At 31.9% G+C, this 15733-nt stretch overlaps 1 protein-coding gene across 9 annotated transcripts in view; it reads left to right on the top strand.

The window, feature by feature from the left end:
- The window catches only part of LOC139518004 (CAP-Gly domain-containing linker protein 1-like), a 67439-nt gene that overhangs the window by 9579 nt on the left and 42127 nt on the right, over positions 1-15733 (top strand). For 8 of the 9 annotated variants that reach the window (XM_071309619.1, XM_071309618.1, XM_071309621.1 and 5 more), the window contains 9 exons: positions 714-824; positions 1145-1217; positions 2950-2980; positions 4494-4598; positions 7153-7353; positions 7791-7892; positions 8080-8136; positions 9289-9383; positions 10975-11041. In XM_071309619.1, the coding sequence (XP_071165720.1) occupies positions 714-824; positions 1145-1217; positions 2950-2980; positions 4494-4598; positions 7153-7353; positions 7791-7892; positions 8080-8136; positions 9289-9383; positions 10975-11041 (842 nt within the window). The remainder of the gene's footprint in view (positions 1-713; positions 825-1144; positions 1218-2949; positions 2981-4493; positions 4599-7152; positions 7354-7790; positions 7893-8079; positions 8137-9288; positions 9384-10974; positions 11042-15733) is intronic. The other variant, XM_071309620.1, reaches the window with a different exon arrangement.

The raw sequence follows: 15733 nt of genomic DNA, 5'->3' as shown, positions 1-15733 counted from the left end.
TTTCATTAAATTGGTATAATTGAACCTTGTGTCTCTATTCTGCAGAACTTAGATATGTGATAAATAGATTATAACATGTCTTTTCCATATTGGCCCTGGTATTATCCCTCGACCCATATCGACCCTCGGCTAAAGCCTCGAGGCCGATATGGGAGTCTCGGGATGATACCAGGGCCAATATGGAAAAGGCCATGTTATAATCTATACTTATTTAGGTTTCTTCTTAATAAAATATTGTAACATAAAGCTAGGAACTGCGAACAGGTTGATATGAAATGTTCTTGTATTTCACAGTTTGTTGTTTAGTAAGATATTACCCTTTACACATTTCAAAATAACAAACTTTGAGGTTTCTGTTCACTACAATAACTTCTTTTGCAATGTAAATAGATCAATTAGTTGTAAAGAAAGAGAGATTTTAGCTGCATTTAGTGATTGTTTATTGTCCAGAAATTTTTTATCATGGTTATAACCCTTGATACTCCTAATGATTTATCATTGGATGGTATTGACAAATATATATAGTGAAAGTTTGGAGACATTTTATGACTATCAATGTATTATGTTATGGGTTTGTTTTGATTGCACTTGCTATTGTATTGGTAATTATATTATTGTTCTTATTTATAATATTGTAAATCTTTCCAAAAAAATTTCATAATCAAATTCAAACCATGTATAATGATTGTCTATACATGTTATTTAATTCACAGTAAGTGTTCAGGCTAGTCCTGGCGGAGGAGATACAGATCCAGTTCCATGGAAAAATGCTGCTGACCAAATTGTTTCTATGTTAAATCAAGTGCGCTTGGAAGGAAACGAAGGTACAGTGTAATATGATGATTATGTTCCATGATTAGGTATTTTAGCTAGAATCACTTTGATTAAAGTCACTACTACTTTATGCATTCATCATGTATATTTTCCACACAAAATTGAAAAGAAATAAATACACTGTATCAATTTATGATACTAAATAACTTCATAGACAAATATCTCAAGTAACTGCATCAAGCAGGGTGTTTTTTTTTTTTATATAACACTGATTCTATGTTTTTTTGTGGACAATACACTGTTTCTATTTTGGCATTCTGTACCTGACTCGCACTTGAACTAATGCATCTAATCCTAATTATCTTTTTAGAGTTGATGCATCTTGGAGAACATTTGAAAGAGCTGATGAAAAATTTAGAAAAGCAGCAAAAACAGGTTAAAAGGTAAGTATAGCAAATGTATTAGATTCAAAATGAATTAAAAACAAGAGTGCACACACTGAAATGTCTCGCCTTCTTGATATTATGTTGATAGTCCTAAGTATAAAGCCTGATTACAACTGTCACATAAACTTAACATTAACCAAGATAGCTAAACAAAGACCAATGAACCATGAAAATGAGGTCAAGGTCAGATGAACCATGCCAGGCAGACATGTACAGCTAACAAAGCTTCCATACAACAAATATAGTTGACCTATTACTTATAGTTTAAGAAAATAGACCAAAACACAAAAACTTAACACTGTGCAATGAACCGTGCAATTGAGGTCATGGTTAAATAAAACCTGCGGGACTGACATATAGATCATAATATATTTCCATACACCAAATATAGTTGACCTTTGGCATATAATATTAGATAAAAAGACCAAAACTTAAAAAACTTAACTTTGACCACTGAACCATGAAAATGAGGTCAAGGTCAGATGACATCTGTCCGCTAGACATGTACACCTTACAACCATTCCATACAACAAATATAGTAGACCTATTGCATAAAGTATGAGAAAAACAGACCAAAACACAAAAACTTAACTATAACCACTGGACCATGAAAATGAGGTCAAGGTCAGATGACACCTGCCAGTTGGACATGTACACCTTCCAGTCCTTCCATACACCAAATATACTAGCCCCATTACTTATAGTATCTCAGATATGGACTTGACCACCAAAACTTAACCTTGTTCACTGATCCATGAAATGAGGTCGAGGTCAAGTGAAAACTGTCTAATGGGCATGAGGACCTTGCAAGGTACGCACATACCAAATATAGTTATCCGATTACTTATAATAAGAGAGAATTCAACATTACAAAAATTTTGAACTTTTTTTTCAAGTGGTCACTGAACCATGAAAATGAGGTCAAGGATATTGGACATGTGACTGACGGAAACTTCGTAACATGAGGCATCTATATACAAAGTATGAAGCATCCAGGTCTTTCACCTTCTAAAATATAAACCTTTTAAGAAGTTAGCTAACGCCGCCGCCGTAGCCGCCGCCGCCGGATCACTATCCCTATGTCGAGCTTTCTGCAACAAAAGTTGCAGGCTCGACAAAAACAACAAGAGAAACAGGAAAAGAAAACAAAAAAATGTTTTTAAAGTAAGCAGAATTATTTGTAGAGATGTCAGATTTAAAAGAGAGAAAAAAGGTTTTCCATCAGGATCAACCATTTCTCAAAATATGCACTAAAACCGGAAATTGACATCTTACTAGGTTGTCAACCATTTCCCAAAAGGGCAAAAAAACATCTGGAAATAGGGGTCCTCCTTGTTGGTCAACCAGTCCATTAAGGGGGCTCACGGGTATAAGTTTTTTTTTTAAATATAGGATTTTGCTATTTTTTTTTTTGAATAAACTTTATCCTATACTAAAACAGAAAAACAAAATAAAAATATGGGGTCACCATTCATTTAAGCCAACAATGTGCCTTCAAAAGAAGCATGCATTGTTGTTTAGGTACTTTTTTTCTGTTGAACTAATAGGAGAAAAAAGGTAATATCGAAATAAAAAAAGAATTAAATTACAGAAATCGCTTAAATTTTGAAATCATTTAGTTTAAGTTCAGTTTATTTGAAAACAATAATAAAAATATAAAGGTCACCAATGAGTTAAAGAAGTAATTTCAATTTTTGAACTATTAACACTTAACCTTTTACCATTTCAGTCTGCAAGCAGATGTAAAAAGAGAGAAAAAGGTAAGTACATGTACAAATGTTGGTACCAACAGAAACTTCTCAACATGAATAAATGGACATGATGTGTTAACTTATAATCCATACACACGTTGTAACAAAAAAGAAGAATGAATAAACAGCACAATTGCTGTTCATAATTTCTAAATCAAGCTAGAATAAAAGCCTAAAACTTACTTTTTTTAACCTAATTCATTTCCAGATGCCTATATGCCCTCCAAGAGTAGGAAAACGTTCACAACAATGAAAAATAAAAATTCAGTCACCTCTTAATACAGCTTAACTTAAGATTAGAGATTCTCTATTTATAAATTATTTTACTGTCTTGTCTTATTCAAGTGTTACCATTATATTTTTACAAAAACTTTGGATGAGAAAACATGAAAATAAAATTGTGAATGGAAATGGGGAATGTGTCAAAGAGACAATAACCTGAATAAAGAGCAGATAACAGCGGAAGGCCACTCAATAGGTCTTCAATGCATTGAGAAATTCCCGCACCCAGAGGCGTGCTTCAGCTGGGCCGAAACAAAAATGAATACTAGTTCAGTGATAATTGGCGACATACTAAACTCCGAAATATATAAATGAAACTAAAATTAAAAATCAAACAAATATAACAAAGGCCAGAGGAACATTTCACTCCAACTATTATACTATATGAAAATAGGCTCTTTGGGAAATCCACAAAACTGTTTTTCTTGATAACAAGATTTAAAAAAATCTTCAACAGTTGGTTGTTTGGTCTTGGCATTACATGCTACATATATAAACAATGGGCGTTAGACTTCTTGTCAAAAGAGTTATTGTACTAATATGATGGCCATCACAAGAGAATGATGAAATGTCAATATTTTATAACAACTAAAACATACAGCATCTTATTTATACAGCCATCAGGAAATAAATGAAACATTTAAAAGCTAGATTACAAAGTAGTCTGGAAACATATTGGTCTTGAGTACCTAATATTTATTTGTTTATTGTGTATTGATGTTAACTGCCTTTTGTTATAAGAATTTTGTAGAATGATTGACAGGACAATTATTGTGGTAATGTATGAAATATTTTGTCTTTGATTGTTACTGTTAAAGACCAGTGCTCTGTGGTAAATCGGAAAAAGCTTCCCAAAACACTGAGTATGGCTTGATTTTTCTATTAATACTCATGGTAGAGTCCTGTTTCAAGGCAATTTTCCTAAAAAATGTGTTTTTGAGATTCAATCTTCTCAGAATATTTTATTGCAATACATTATAGATAAGAATATTGTTGACATTTGTTTTTTTTTATAATTCAGAAATCTGTTATCATAAGTAAAGGTAAAGTTAGAAATTAAGACAAAGCTTAGAAGTTTATACATGATGTTTTACAAAGAAAATGAAAGCTTATTTTGAACCACCTAACAATATTTCACAGAGAAATAGTATTATTTTTATAATTACTAGTACAATTATCTTTATAAATCACATTATTATTGTACTGTCTTTCTGTTTTGTTTTTTTGTGATTATTTTTAGGTTACAGCTCAGTTATCAGATGAGAATACTGAACTAAATATGAATTTAAGAGAACTTCAAGAAAAAGTTCTTAGATTAAAAAATGACCTTGATAAAGCTAATAAGGTATGAGAAATCTGTTTGCGCCAAAAATGCGTCCTTTTGTGCCACAACTTTTTTTCTCCAATGCTACGTTTGTGCCACCTGTTTTAGAATTATATGGTATCATTTGCGCCAAAAATAAAACATACGATTGCGCCAATCAGAAGAAAAATGATTTCCCTGCTCCTTTTTTCGGACTTGGAACTGGCAGTTTATACAACAAATGTTTCCTTTTCTGAAACACATCTTCTTCTTACTGCTGCTGCATGGGTACTTTAATGTAGATAGTAGCTTGTAACTTCACTTTATTGTCCAAAAACACAAACATTGAAGGATGAAATGCATAAAACAGTTCATTATAATGCCCTTGGAATGCTTCTGCTCCTTTACTGGTATGTCTTGCGGTAGATAGTTTCAGCCCATGCGCATGGTGGAAACAAAGCACTGTGTCATCAACCTATGTGACTAAAACATAATCAGCAAATGCTTCTATTTGCTTCTCTTTTGGCATATCTTTTATTAAATATTCAGCAAAGTAACATTTTTTCTTCCCTCTCAATACATGGACTGTCAATGCATTTTAAGTCAATAGACAACTTTCGAGTTCGATGCATTTCCGTCAAAAACTCTGGTTTTAGTGAACGTCATTTGTACGTTTAGGGGTGTCGTCACTTCCATTCCAATGTTGAGCGAGTGGTTGGAAAACTATAATTCTATATTGTACGAATTATACGACAAATTGAATTCTCAAAATTGACAATCAGCATTGATGTCATTAGGGAATTGTCATTAAGTACCTACAGAACAACCATTATTTCTAGTTTATCCTGCACAATGACGATCACCAAGACGCTTGATGAACGTAAATAGTGCAGGGATACAGGCGACCCCCTCTATCTGGTAAATGACGTCATAAAGGCGCGTATAATTGACGAGTTTTTTCCGGTGACGGATGAACTCGAAAGTGGTCTATTCTCACCAGATGCTCATCTTCATGGTGAAATATCTCAGAACATATGATACTTTTAAAGCCAAAAATAAGAATAAATATATACTAATCATTAATACTTATGATAGATATGTGTAAAGGTAAATTGCCGCAAATGAGTTCTGAATATTGGCGCAATTGATACATTTGGAAAACAAAATTTGGCGCAAATGATACCCCTGAAAAACAGTAATTGGTGCAAAAGGACTGCTGCCCTTGTAATCAAGTATGTAGTCAAACAATAACTTAAAAAGGTGTCTTCCTCGAATGCCAACATTTTATTTGTTACCTATTCCTTGAATGCCAACACAAATATTTCAATGGATGTTTATATAATAACAATAGGTGTTTTTATAAGTATTTAACTGCAAAAAATAATTAGTGAACGTTATGAAATTGTAACATTTTATCACTTTTTGATAAGAAAAGTAGCAAAATTTAAGGGTAAAAAATTTAAATTATGAATATAAAGAAAGAAAGAAAATGATTTTTTTTTTACTATTTATTGAAAAAAAAAAAATTTTGGGAATGAAAATGTTTATTAACATAAGACATATATATAAATATAATATATATTTAGTTAAATACAATTATTTCAAACTAAAAGAGGATATTAGAGATTTATTTAATTCTATATGATTTTAAATATTATTTTGTTAGTAAATACAGGAACTATATAAATATTTTAATTGAACAATTAACTCAACTTTAAAAATCATCAGAAATAATTGAGTAAATTTGATAACTTCCAAGCTATTTTGAAGAAAATCCATAAAATAGAGTAACAAGAATTTCGTCTAAAGAGGCACATTTTTTTTAGTTGTTTATTTAATTGTGGCTTTGAACTAGCTGTCAGTAACTGCAAGTTTTCTCAGAGGCTGTACTTAAGTGTCTTTTTTTTTTGTTGGGATATACAAGTACCTGGCCACGTCTACTCTAGTATTTCTATTTGTTTCCATCTGATGAGTTAAACCGTTTTTCATCTGATTTGTATAATTAATTTGACTATGTGGTATGGGCTTTGCTCATTGTTGAAGACTTTACGGTGACCTATAGTTGTTAATTTCTGTGTCATTTGGTCTCTTGTGGAGAGTTGTCTCAATGTCTATCATACCACATGCTCACTTTTTAGCTCACCTAAGTGAGCTTTTCTCATCACTTGGCGTCCGTCGTCCGTGGTATGTCATCGTTAACTTTTACAAAAATCTTCTCTGAAACTACTGGGCCAAATTTAACCAAACATGGCCACAATCATCATTGGAGTATCTTGTTTAAAAAATGTGTTGATGTAAGCTACTTTTCAATTTCGAGACCACGCTTAGACCCCAATGAGACCCACTATGAAGTCAATGATATTTGTATGAAATTAAATTAGCATTGCCACATCTCATTTCCATGAGATTCTTTGGATATGCCCCTTAGTCATGGTCTATTAAAACTGAAATGATTTACATGTTAGTGTTTGTGATTAAGTTAGTTTAAGATGCATGCCCTCTAATGGTAAATGGATACAGGGAAGACCTATCTCTATGTCAACAATTTATATTCAAATAAATAGAAATAACATGTGATCTTCTTGAATTAAATTAGGCATTAAAGAAGCAGTCGACACAAGAAAAAAGCAAGAAAGCTGCAGTGCTTGCCCCACCTACATTAATGGTCAAGAAATCAGCAGTGATGGTCCAAGGAGTAAAGGAGGTTGTCAAACCAGCTTCTACAAAAGCAGACAAATCTAATTCAACTGACAAAGGGAGAAAACTCAAGCTGACTTTATCAGGTGTCATAGGGGAGGTAAGTTAGCATTAAGTGATACAAACATTGAGTGACATGGGCCCAGGCATTGAAATGAAGATAACATGCTTATTCAGAATTTAGAATATGACTTAACAAATTTTGGATATCTGGTCCCATTTAAAGAGAGAAATACATCATTGATTTGTCAAATCATCCAGTATCAATGGTTTAAAAATGATAACATGAATTTTAACAAAACTTTGGTATTTAGTCACATAGAAAATAGATCTATACTGATTTCCTGGTCTCAAGTTTTAATATTATGGTCACAGATGTCAAATAGAGACTGAAATTATTGGGAAATAAATGTTAAGAAACTGGTGTTTCTTTAGAAAGAAGTTGGGTGAGGTATGTGATATTTTGTTTTTTGAAAGGTTCTGTCTGAAAACGGTATAAAATAATTTGCGGTAACATGATGTTCTTATTTGTTTCAGTTCCTTGATGGTGATGTACCTGTGCATGAAACGAGCAGTGATGCAACCTTGTTAAGGTCATGTATCAGGGATCAGAGAGAGGCTCTTAAGATTCTGTCACAGGTCTGTAATCACATATTGGAAAATAGTCTAGCTTAGTGAACAAAATCCCATTTTTTTAAAAGGTCATTTGAGATGGTTCCATCTAAAAGTACAATATATATTGATTGATATCTTTCTTGAATCTTGAAATTATATTTTATTTAGAAACATTAGTCTCTTAATTACTGGTCGTTTTTATAAATTGTAGGAAGTAAAAAGGCTACAAAACCAAGAGATAAACTTAGAAGACTCCCTGAAAGAACAGGTAATTAATACAAACAATTTATAAAATATACTGGAAGTCATAGTTGGTAGTTTATCCACATTACAAATGGTTTTCACTCTCGGTTCCAGTCTTAACATTGAAATAAAATTTTATTTCTTAACAGTTTTAGTGTGAATGTAAGGTTTAAGGGAACATTTTGGAAGGAGAAAACTCTGCAAATTTGGATTATCTATCTATAAATGAATTAGATGGCATAGATAGCAGTTACAAAACATTTTAACAACGTAAGCTGTTGATAGTCTTTTTGTTTTATTAATCTTCAAAACTTAGAATTGATATCACATACAAGGGCTGTGCAATGGTTTCAGACTAGGATTTTGATCCAGATCTTGGGATGATAAACAAACCATCTGACCATGAAAATCAATACTCAAAACTGTAACAGTGGGAAAGGAGTAGGTCCGGTAAGGCCCCTTTTTGGCCCCAAAATATAACAGTTTTACAAAAATGTTAAAATGTAAACTTTTAGTTATTTATTGGACAGTTGAATGCTTCTGCTAAATAAATATGGGCTTTTTTTGACAATACAATGCACATATATCGGGTTGTAGCACCATTAAGTCATGCTAAATTACTGAAATCTTCAAAATTCTATCATTTTAGTTAAATTTTAGACGGTTTCCGTGTAAAACGAAAGTGGCTGCATTCGTGTTCATCCTTAATATTGCAATGTAAGTTGTATTTTATGATAATACATAACATATCTAAAGATTGTGGATGAACACGGATGCGGCCACTTTCATTTTTGACAAAAACAATCTGAAAAGTGACGTTTTTTGGCATATTTGAGAGATTTATCTTATTTGAGCTTCAATCGGATCGTTTTTAATGACTTAATCAGTTAAAATCTTTCACATAAACTAATTGAATCAAGTGAAATAGACACTTAAGTGTTTAAAAAGTGGTCAAAATCTTTCGTCAGATGAAACTGAAATTTGAGGCCAAAATGAGTCCTTACCGGACCTACTCCTTTAACACGAATTGGCAGAAAATTGTTAACAAAGAGCAAAAAAAATACAGACAGTATTCTAGTCCTTTATTTTCAACAAAATCTTTTTTTAACATCCGACTTATGGGCGAGAAGGTACAAAACATTAAGTTAAACTTTGTATTTGTTATTATTTTGTTTAGACCAGCCAGGTTGTAACACTTAAGGATGAAAATGAGGTTTTGACAGACAAGATTGCTGATATAGAGTTAGAACTGGAGAAATATGCTTGTAGAAGGTTTGTGTAATAATATTAACACATATATAATTGGTTTAAGTAGAGAATCTGGACAGTAACTAATGATCATGAAATGTTTTTTAATGAGAATTTTGAGACAGGATTTTATGATATTTCAATCTAAAATAAAAATTGCTGAAGTGTTTCCCTAATATTTATAGAATATCTAATCGAAGAATTCCAATAGAGAAAAATATTCAATGAGTGACCGAACAACACATTAATTCACAAATGCCCATAGCGCATGATTAAATTATCAGTATTGTTAGGTCACAAGAATATTTTTCGATATTTGAATTCTTTGATTAGTTATTCTTTTTATTACATTGGCAAAATTATGAAATTAAAGTGAAAAATGTAAGGAACTATATCTTTTTCTTCCATTCACAATTTGTTTTGAATTGATGTCTTATTGTATGACGTCAGAGGAGTGAAATAACCACGTTTATTTCTTATATGAAATTATCGGTTTTTATTTAACTGGAAAATCTATGTAATTCATAGCAACCAATGTTATAATTTGTTTTATTATTAAAATCATAACATTCTGTTTGTTTAAAGACAGGCTATACTTTGTCTAATTCTAAAACATGTAGTCAAATCTTCTGACACACCTCTCAATATAAATACTTTACATTGCATTTATTAACAGCTAATTATCTTCCTATGTAAAGTCAACAATATTTTAGCAGACTAACAAAATGGTTTTCAACTTTTCTCACAAATAGAAAATTTAGATTTTCTATCTAAAGATGGACAGTTTAGATATTTACTATGCCGACATCCCAGAAAACTGCTAAATATCTATTGCAATGGCTTTCAGTGAGAAAAAAATCTATATATGAAAATGTTTGTTCGTTGTACCATTAACATATAAATGTTTTAAGTGACTATTAGGCCCAAAGGGTCAGGTGTTCTAATTATTGTATTTCTATTTGTATTACATGTATATCCAAAATTATAACCATTTTTTGAAAAACACATGTCACTGTAATAAATAATTGAGTTAGTTATTTGTTACACTATTTTCTTGATATTAATTCCTACATTTCAGAAAGTATAAAAGTTACCTATATCATTATTCTCTATTCATATGTAGTTCCTCATAGAGATAGTGGCCATTGAGTCCTATAGAGTACATTCTTGTTTTCATTAGGGTTCAATATACAAATTCAAATTTCAAAACTGAACATAAAATTTAATGTATTCATTTCTATTTTTTAAATTGTATATTTTTGCAAACAAAATTGATTATAAATAAATTATACTTGTTATTGTGAACATTTGATGAATGATATACATTCCGCACTAATTTTAAAATGATTAAACATGTTGATAAAAATTGAACAATCCAATCTCTATTTAAAAAGTAATCTTGTGGCTGTAACTATAGGTAGAATATGGTGCCATTTAAAGGTTGTAAAGAGTAGCACATTTAGCTATAATATATTAATAAGTGGAGTAACACAAACATGCATAAATTGATTTGAAGTTTAAGTTAGGCTAAATTCTTGAAGAGGATCAATTTTGGTAAAAAGTCAAACAATTTCTTAGCATTATTGTGAGCAGAACAAAATTGTTTTTTTTTCAGTTTAGAACCTATACAGGTGAAATGTCCAAGATGTAAACAATCAGAAAATAGCCCTGTGACACCTGCAGTAAGTATGTTAGCAGTTGATAAAACTGATTGATTCATTTAGAAAGTGATGCAAAAAGTAAATCTTTGTAAGATTACTTGTAATGTGGTCAGTTTGATTCAATGATTTTCACAGGAGTTATAGGAATTGTAACAATGACACCTTGAGAATGCAACCTCTGAATCCATTTTAAAGAAAACTCTCACTCGGTAGCACAAAAGCTTTTGCATTCTTGTTATTTTTGTTGATCTCAGTTGTTGCATGTTAGATTTATAGAATATTATAAGGGTATAGTTTGGTTAAAGTTGCACCATATAGTGTGTTTGTTATCAGGTAAAAAATTTGAACATCTTTGCAAAAGTATGAACTATTCGAAATACTAAGGATTTTCTTATCCCAGGTATAGATAACCTTAGTCCTATTTGGCACAACTTTTTGGAATTTTGTGTCATCAATGCTCTTCAACTTTGTATTTGTTTGGCTTTCTAATTATTTTGATCTGATCCTCACTGATGAGTCTTATATACATGAAATGCATGTCTGGCATATTAAATTATAAGCCTTGTACCTTTGATAACTATATTCGACAATCTGTGTGATTCCTTTACTTTAAAAATAGCATTCTATTTCTATGTGCTGAATAATCCTTGAAATACATCAAGCTCTTAACTCATTCGCCCCCAAGACATTTTTGGAAAATCAGGCATTTTCGAAAATTTGCAAACATATGCAAATTATATGCAAATGAGCAAACTCCTGATGCTGTAACTGATGCTCATTTTCTCGTGGGTTTGAACCCACCCCCAGTGAAAAATGGTAATTTTCCGTCTATTTTCCGATTTCAAAACGACCTTGAGAGGTGAACACTGATACGACTGTGTTTTTTTGTCATTCAAGTATTACCCTATAGTTACAGTAGTCCATTCATGCTAGCTGGGAGTATATTGGACTTAAGTGTCTTGCTTGGGAATTATTATTGTCAAGTCCGGTCTGCCTAAATGTCCGTTTTTATGGATTTTTGACAAAACGGTGACCTAGATTTTACAGACTAGATTCCTATTGGCCATATTATACCTCGTTGTGTTCCTATACCACCTATGCATGCATATATGATAATAGTTTTTACCAACAGTCACTTCCAGTTACGTAGTGGCTATCAAAAGATGCCCATCCCCACCTGATTTTGACTACTTTTCATGTTTTTCCGATTTTGAACTCTGAAACGGCTTTCAAAGTGCCATATTTTCATGAACAGACATCTTAGAAGAGTTGATGGACCATGAACTGCTTGGTTGAAGTCCCTGCTATCACGACAGTTCAGCTGGGGCAGTTCAACAAAAGAATGGAGGGTCATACGGGCCATCAAAGAATGATTGTCGCCATCACGCCTACAGGCGGGATTGGGGGTTAAAGGGTTAATGGCTTTTAGTTATGAATAAGTTTAACAGAGAATATAGAACATTTGCCATGACCATCGATAGATTCTTAACCCTTTCAACACCACACAAAAAAATAGAAAAATGGCTGCTGCTGCTGTATTTTTTTTGTGTACATTCATTAGAACAGTATATTCCTTTTCAGAATGCTGTATCTTTTTTATTAAATGAGATACAGAGAAAGTTATTGCATGAAAATGCTCAGGAGAGCATGACCTGTAATGTTAGGCAATTGTTTTAGTGAAATTTTTATTAGGTTACCTGCATGTTCAGGTAATAGGCTATTTGCCAATTCCTGTAATTGACCCTATAATTAGAGACCTTTATTTTTGTTGTCTCCCTTTATGAGGGACATTAATTTTTATTTACAATGGAGAGCTAGCAGAAAGAGCAAATTTACCTGTGCGTAATGTGAGTAATTTATAAGGTTTTCAAATCTTTTAATTACATTCATTTGTTGTTAAGCTGAATACTTTTTATACGACCGCAAAATTTGAAAAAAATTTCGTCGTATATTGCTATCACGTTGGCGTCGTCGTCGTTGTCCGAATACTTTTAGTTTTCGCACTCTAACTTTAGTAAAAGTGAATGGAAATCTATGAAATTTTAACACAAGGTTTATGACCATAAAAGGAAAGTTAGTATTGATTTTGGGAGTTTTGGTCCCAACATTTTAGGAATTAGGGGCCAAAAAGGGCCCAAATAAGCATTTTCTTGGTTTTCGCACTATAACTTTAGTTTAAGTTAATAGAAATCTATGAAATTTTGACACAAGGTTTATGACCACAAAAGAACGGTTGGGATTGATTTTGGGAGTTTTGGTTTCAACAATTTAGGAATAAGGGGCCAGAAAAGGGCCCAAATAAGCATTATTCTTGGTTTTCGCACAATTACTTTAGTTTAAGTAAATAGAAAACAATGAAATTTAAACACAATGTTAATGACTACAAAAGGAAGGTTGGTATTGATTTTGGGAGTTTAGGTCCCAACAGTTTAGGAATTAGGGGCCAAAAAGGGACCCAAATAAGCATTTTTCTTGGTTTTCGCACCATAACGTTAGTATAAGTAAATAGAAATCTATGAAATTTAAACACAAGGTTGATGACCATAAAAGGAAGGTTGGTATTGATTTTGGGAGTTTTGGTCCCAACAAAATAAGGGGCCCAAAGGGTCCAAAATTAAACTTTGTTTGATTTCATCAAAATTGAATAATTGGGGTTCTTTGATATGCCGAATCTAACTGTCATGACTGTGTAATGTAGATTCTTAACTTTTGGTCCCGTTTTCAAATTGGTCTACATTAAGGTCCAAAGGGTCCAAAATTAAACTTAGTTTGATTTTGACAAAAAATGAATCAGTTAGGTTCTTTGATATGCTGAATCTAAAAATGTACTTAGATTCTTGATTATTGGCCCAGTTTTCAAGTTGGTCCAAATCGGGGTCCAAAATTAAACTTTGTTTGATTTCATCAAAAATTGAATAAATGGGGTTCTTTGATATACCAAATCTAACTGTGTATGTAGATTCTTCATTTTTGGTCCTGTTTTCAAATTGGTCTACACTAAAGTCCAAAGGGTCCAAAATTAAACTTAGTCTGATTTTAACAAAAATTGAAATCTTGGGGTTCTTTGATATGCTGAATCCAAAAATGTACTTAGATTTTTTATTATGGGCCCAGTTTTCAAGTTGGTCCAAATTAGGATCTAAAATTATTATATTAAGTATTGTGCAATAGCAAGTCTTTTCAATTGCACAGTATTGTGCAATGGCAAGAAATATCTAATTGCACAATATTGTGAAATAGCAATTTTTTTTTTAATTAGAGTTATCTTTCTTTGTCCAGAATAGTAAGCAAGAAATATCTAATTGCAAAATATTGTGCAATAGCAAGATTTTTTTTAATTGGAGTTATCTTTCTTTGTCCAGAATCAACTTAAATCTTTATTATATACAATATACAATGTATATTCACTTTTTACTACCAACTGATAAATTAAAATAATCTTTACCATTCAGTGATAACAAGCAGTTTTTTTACATCTTAATATTTTATGATGTATTTAAATGAGTAGTTATTGTTGCAAACTCCATTAGAAATTTTAATTGAGATTAGTTTTGGAATAAGGGAAAGGGGGATGTGATTAAAAAAATTGGGTTCAATTTTTCTCATTTGAAATTTCATAAATAAAAAAGAAAATTTCTTCAAACATTTTTTTGAGAGGATTAATATTCAACAGCATAGTGAATTGCTCTAAGAGAAAACAAAATTTTAAGTTCATTAGAACACATTCATTCTGTGTCAGAAACCTATGCTGTGTCAACTATTTAATCACAATCCAAATTTAGAGCTGAATCCAGCTTGAATGTTGTGTCCATACTTGCCCCAACCGTTCAGGGTTCAACCTCTGCGGTCGTATAAAGCTACGCCCTGCGGAGCATCTGGTTACATCTGAAATTATTTTTCATGAAAAATTAGTTAAATTGCCGATGCATCACTTTCAATGCATCATGCTTTGCATTGGCAAAAACTAATTTTGTCCGGTATGGAACCAGTCCACGATTGACAAAGGGAAGTATTTTGTTTAAAAAGTGTGGAATAATAGAATCAAATCAGTAATTGGCAAATGGACTATTAACAGGTAAAAGGTGTAATTTATTACATTCATGTTGAATTTTGAATAAAAACTACTTTTAGTCTTCATTTATTTTGTTGTTTTATCTGTCATATAATAAAGACGACACCAGTTGCTCGATTCCGTAGCGATTTGCACCATACACAACATTTTATGTAATCGTGGCACAAATAAATGGCTCCAAATAAACACATTGAGATAACAATTAAGAAACCTTTTAACTAATCCTGGTTGTTATAGTTTCGCAATAGAAATGCTGAAATATTTCCATATTTACAGCTTCGTTTCCGATTTCCGCCATTTGCATTTGTCAAAATATTTGTTTTTATTTTCCTTCTATTTTCCTTCTACTGCATGATTTTACTATAAAAATTGCCGGGTTTTCAAACGCAAATGAGACCTTGTTTATCCTCGATTCAAAGGATGAAAAATTAAAGAGAACCCGAGAGAAAACCGAATGGTTTAAGAGTCCTGATAAAAAAATCCTTTGTCATCACGGCATAAGCCACGAATAGCAGTGACGAACTGCGTACGCCATCGCAGCATATGCCGTGTATAGCGTTGAAAGGGTTAATATTAAGATATGATTTATTAATAACAACGGGAGTTTTAGGTTATAAAAATAAAGTGAAATGTTGTGTTGA

Source organism: Mytilus edulis, chromosome 3 (genome assembly GCF_963676685.1).
Source record: "Mytilus edulis chromosome 3, xbMytEdul2.2, whole genome shotgun sequence".
Lineage (NCBI taxonomy): Eukaryota > Metazoa > Mollusca > Bivalvia > Mytilida > Mytilidae > Mytilus > Mytilus edulis.
Note: the sequence above shows the minus strand (reverse complement) of the source record. Positions and strands in the feature narration are given on the sequence as shown.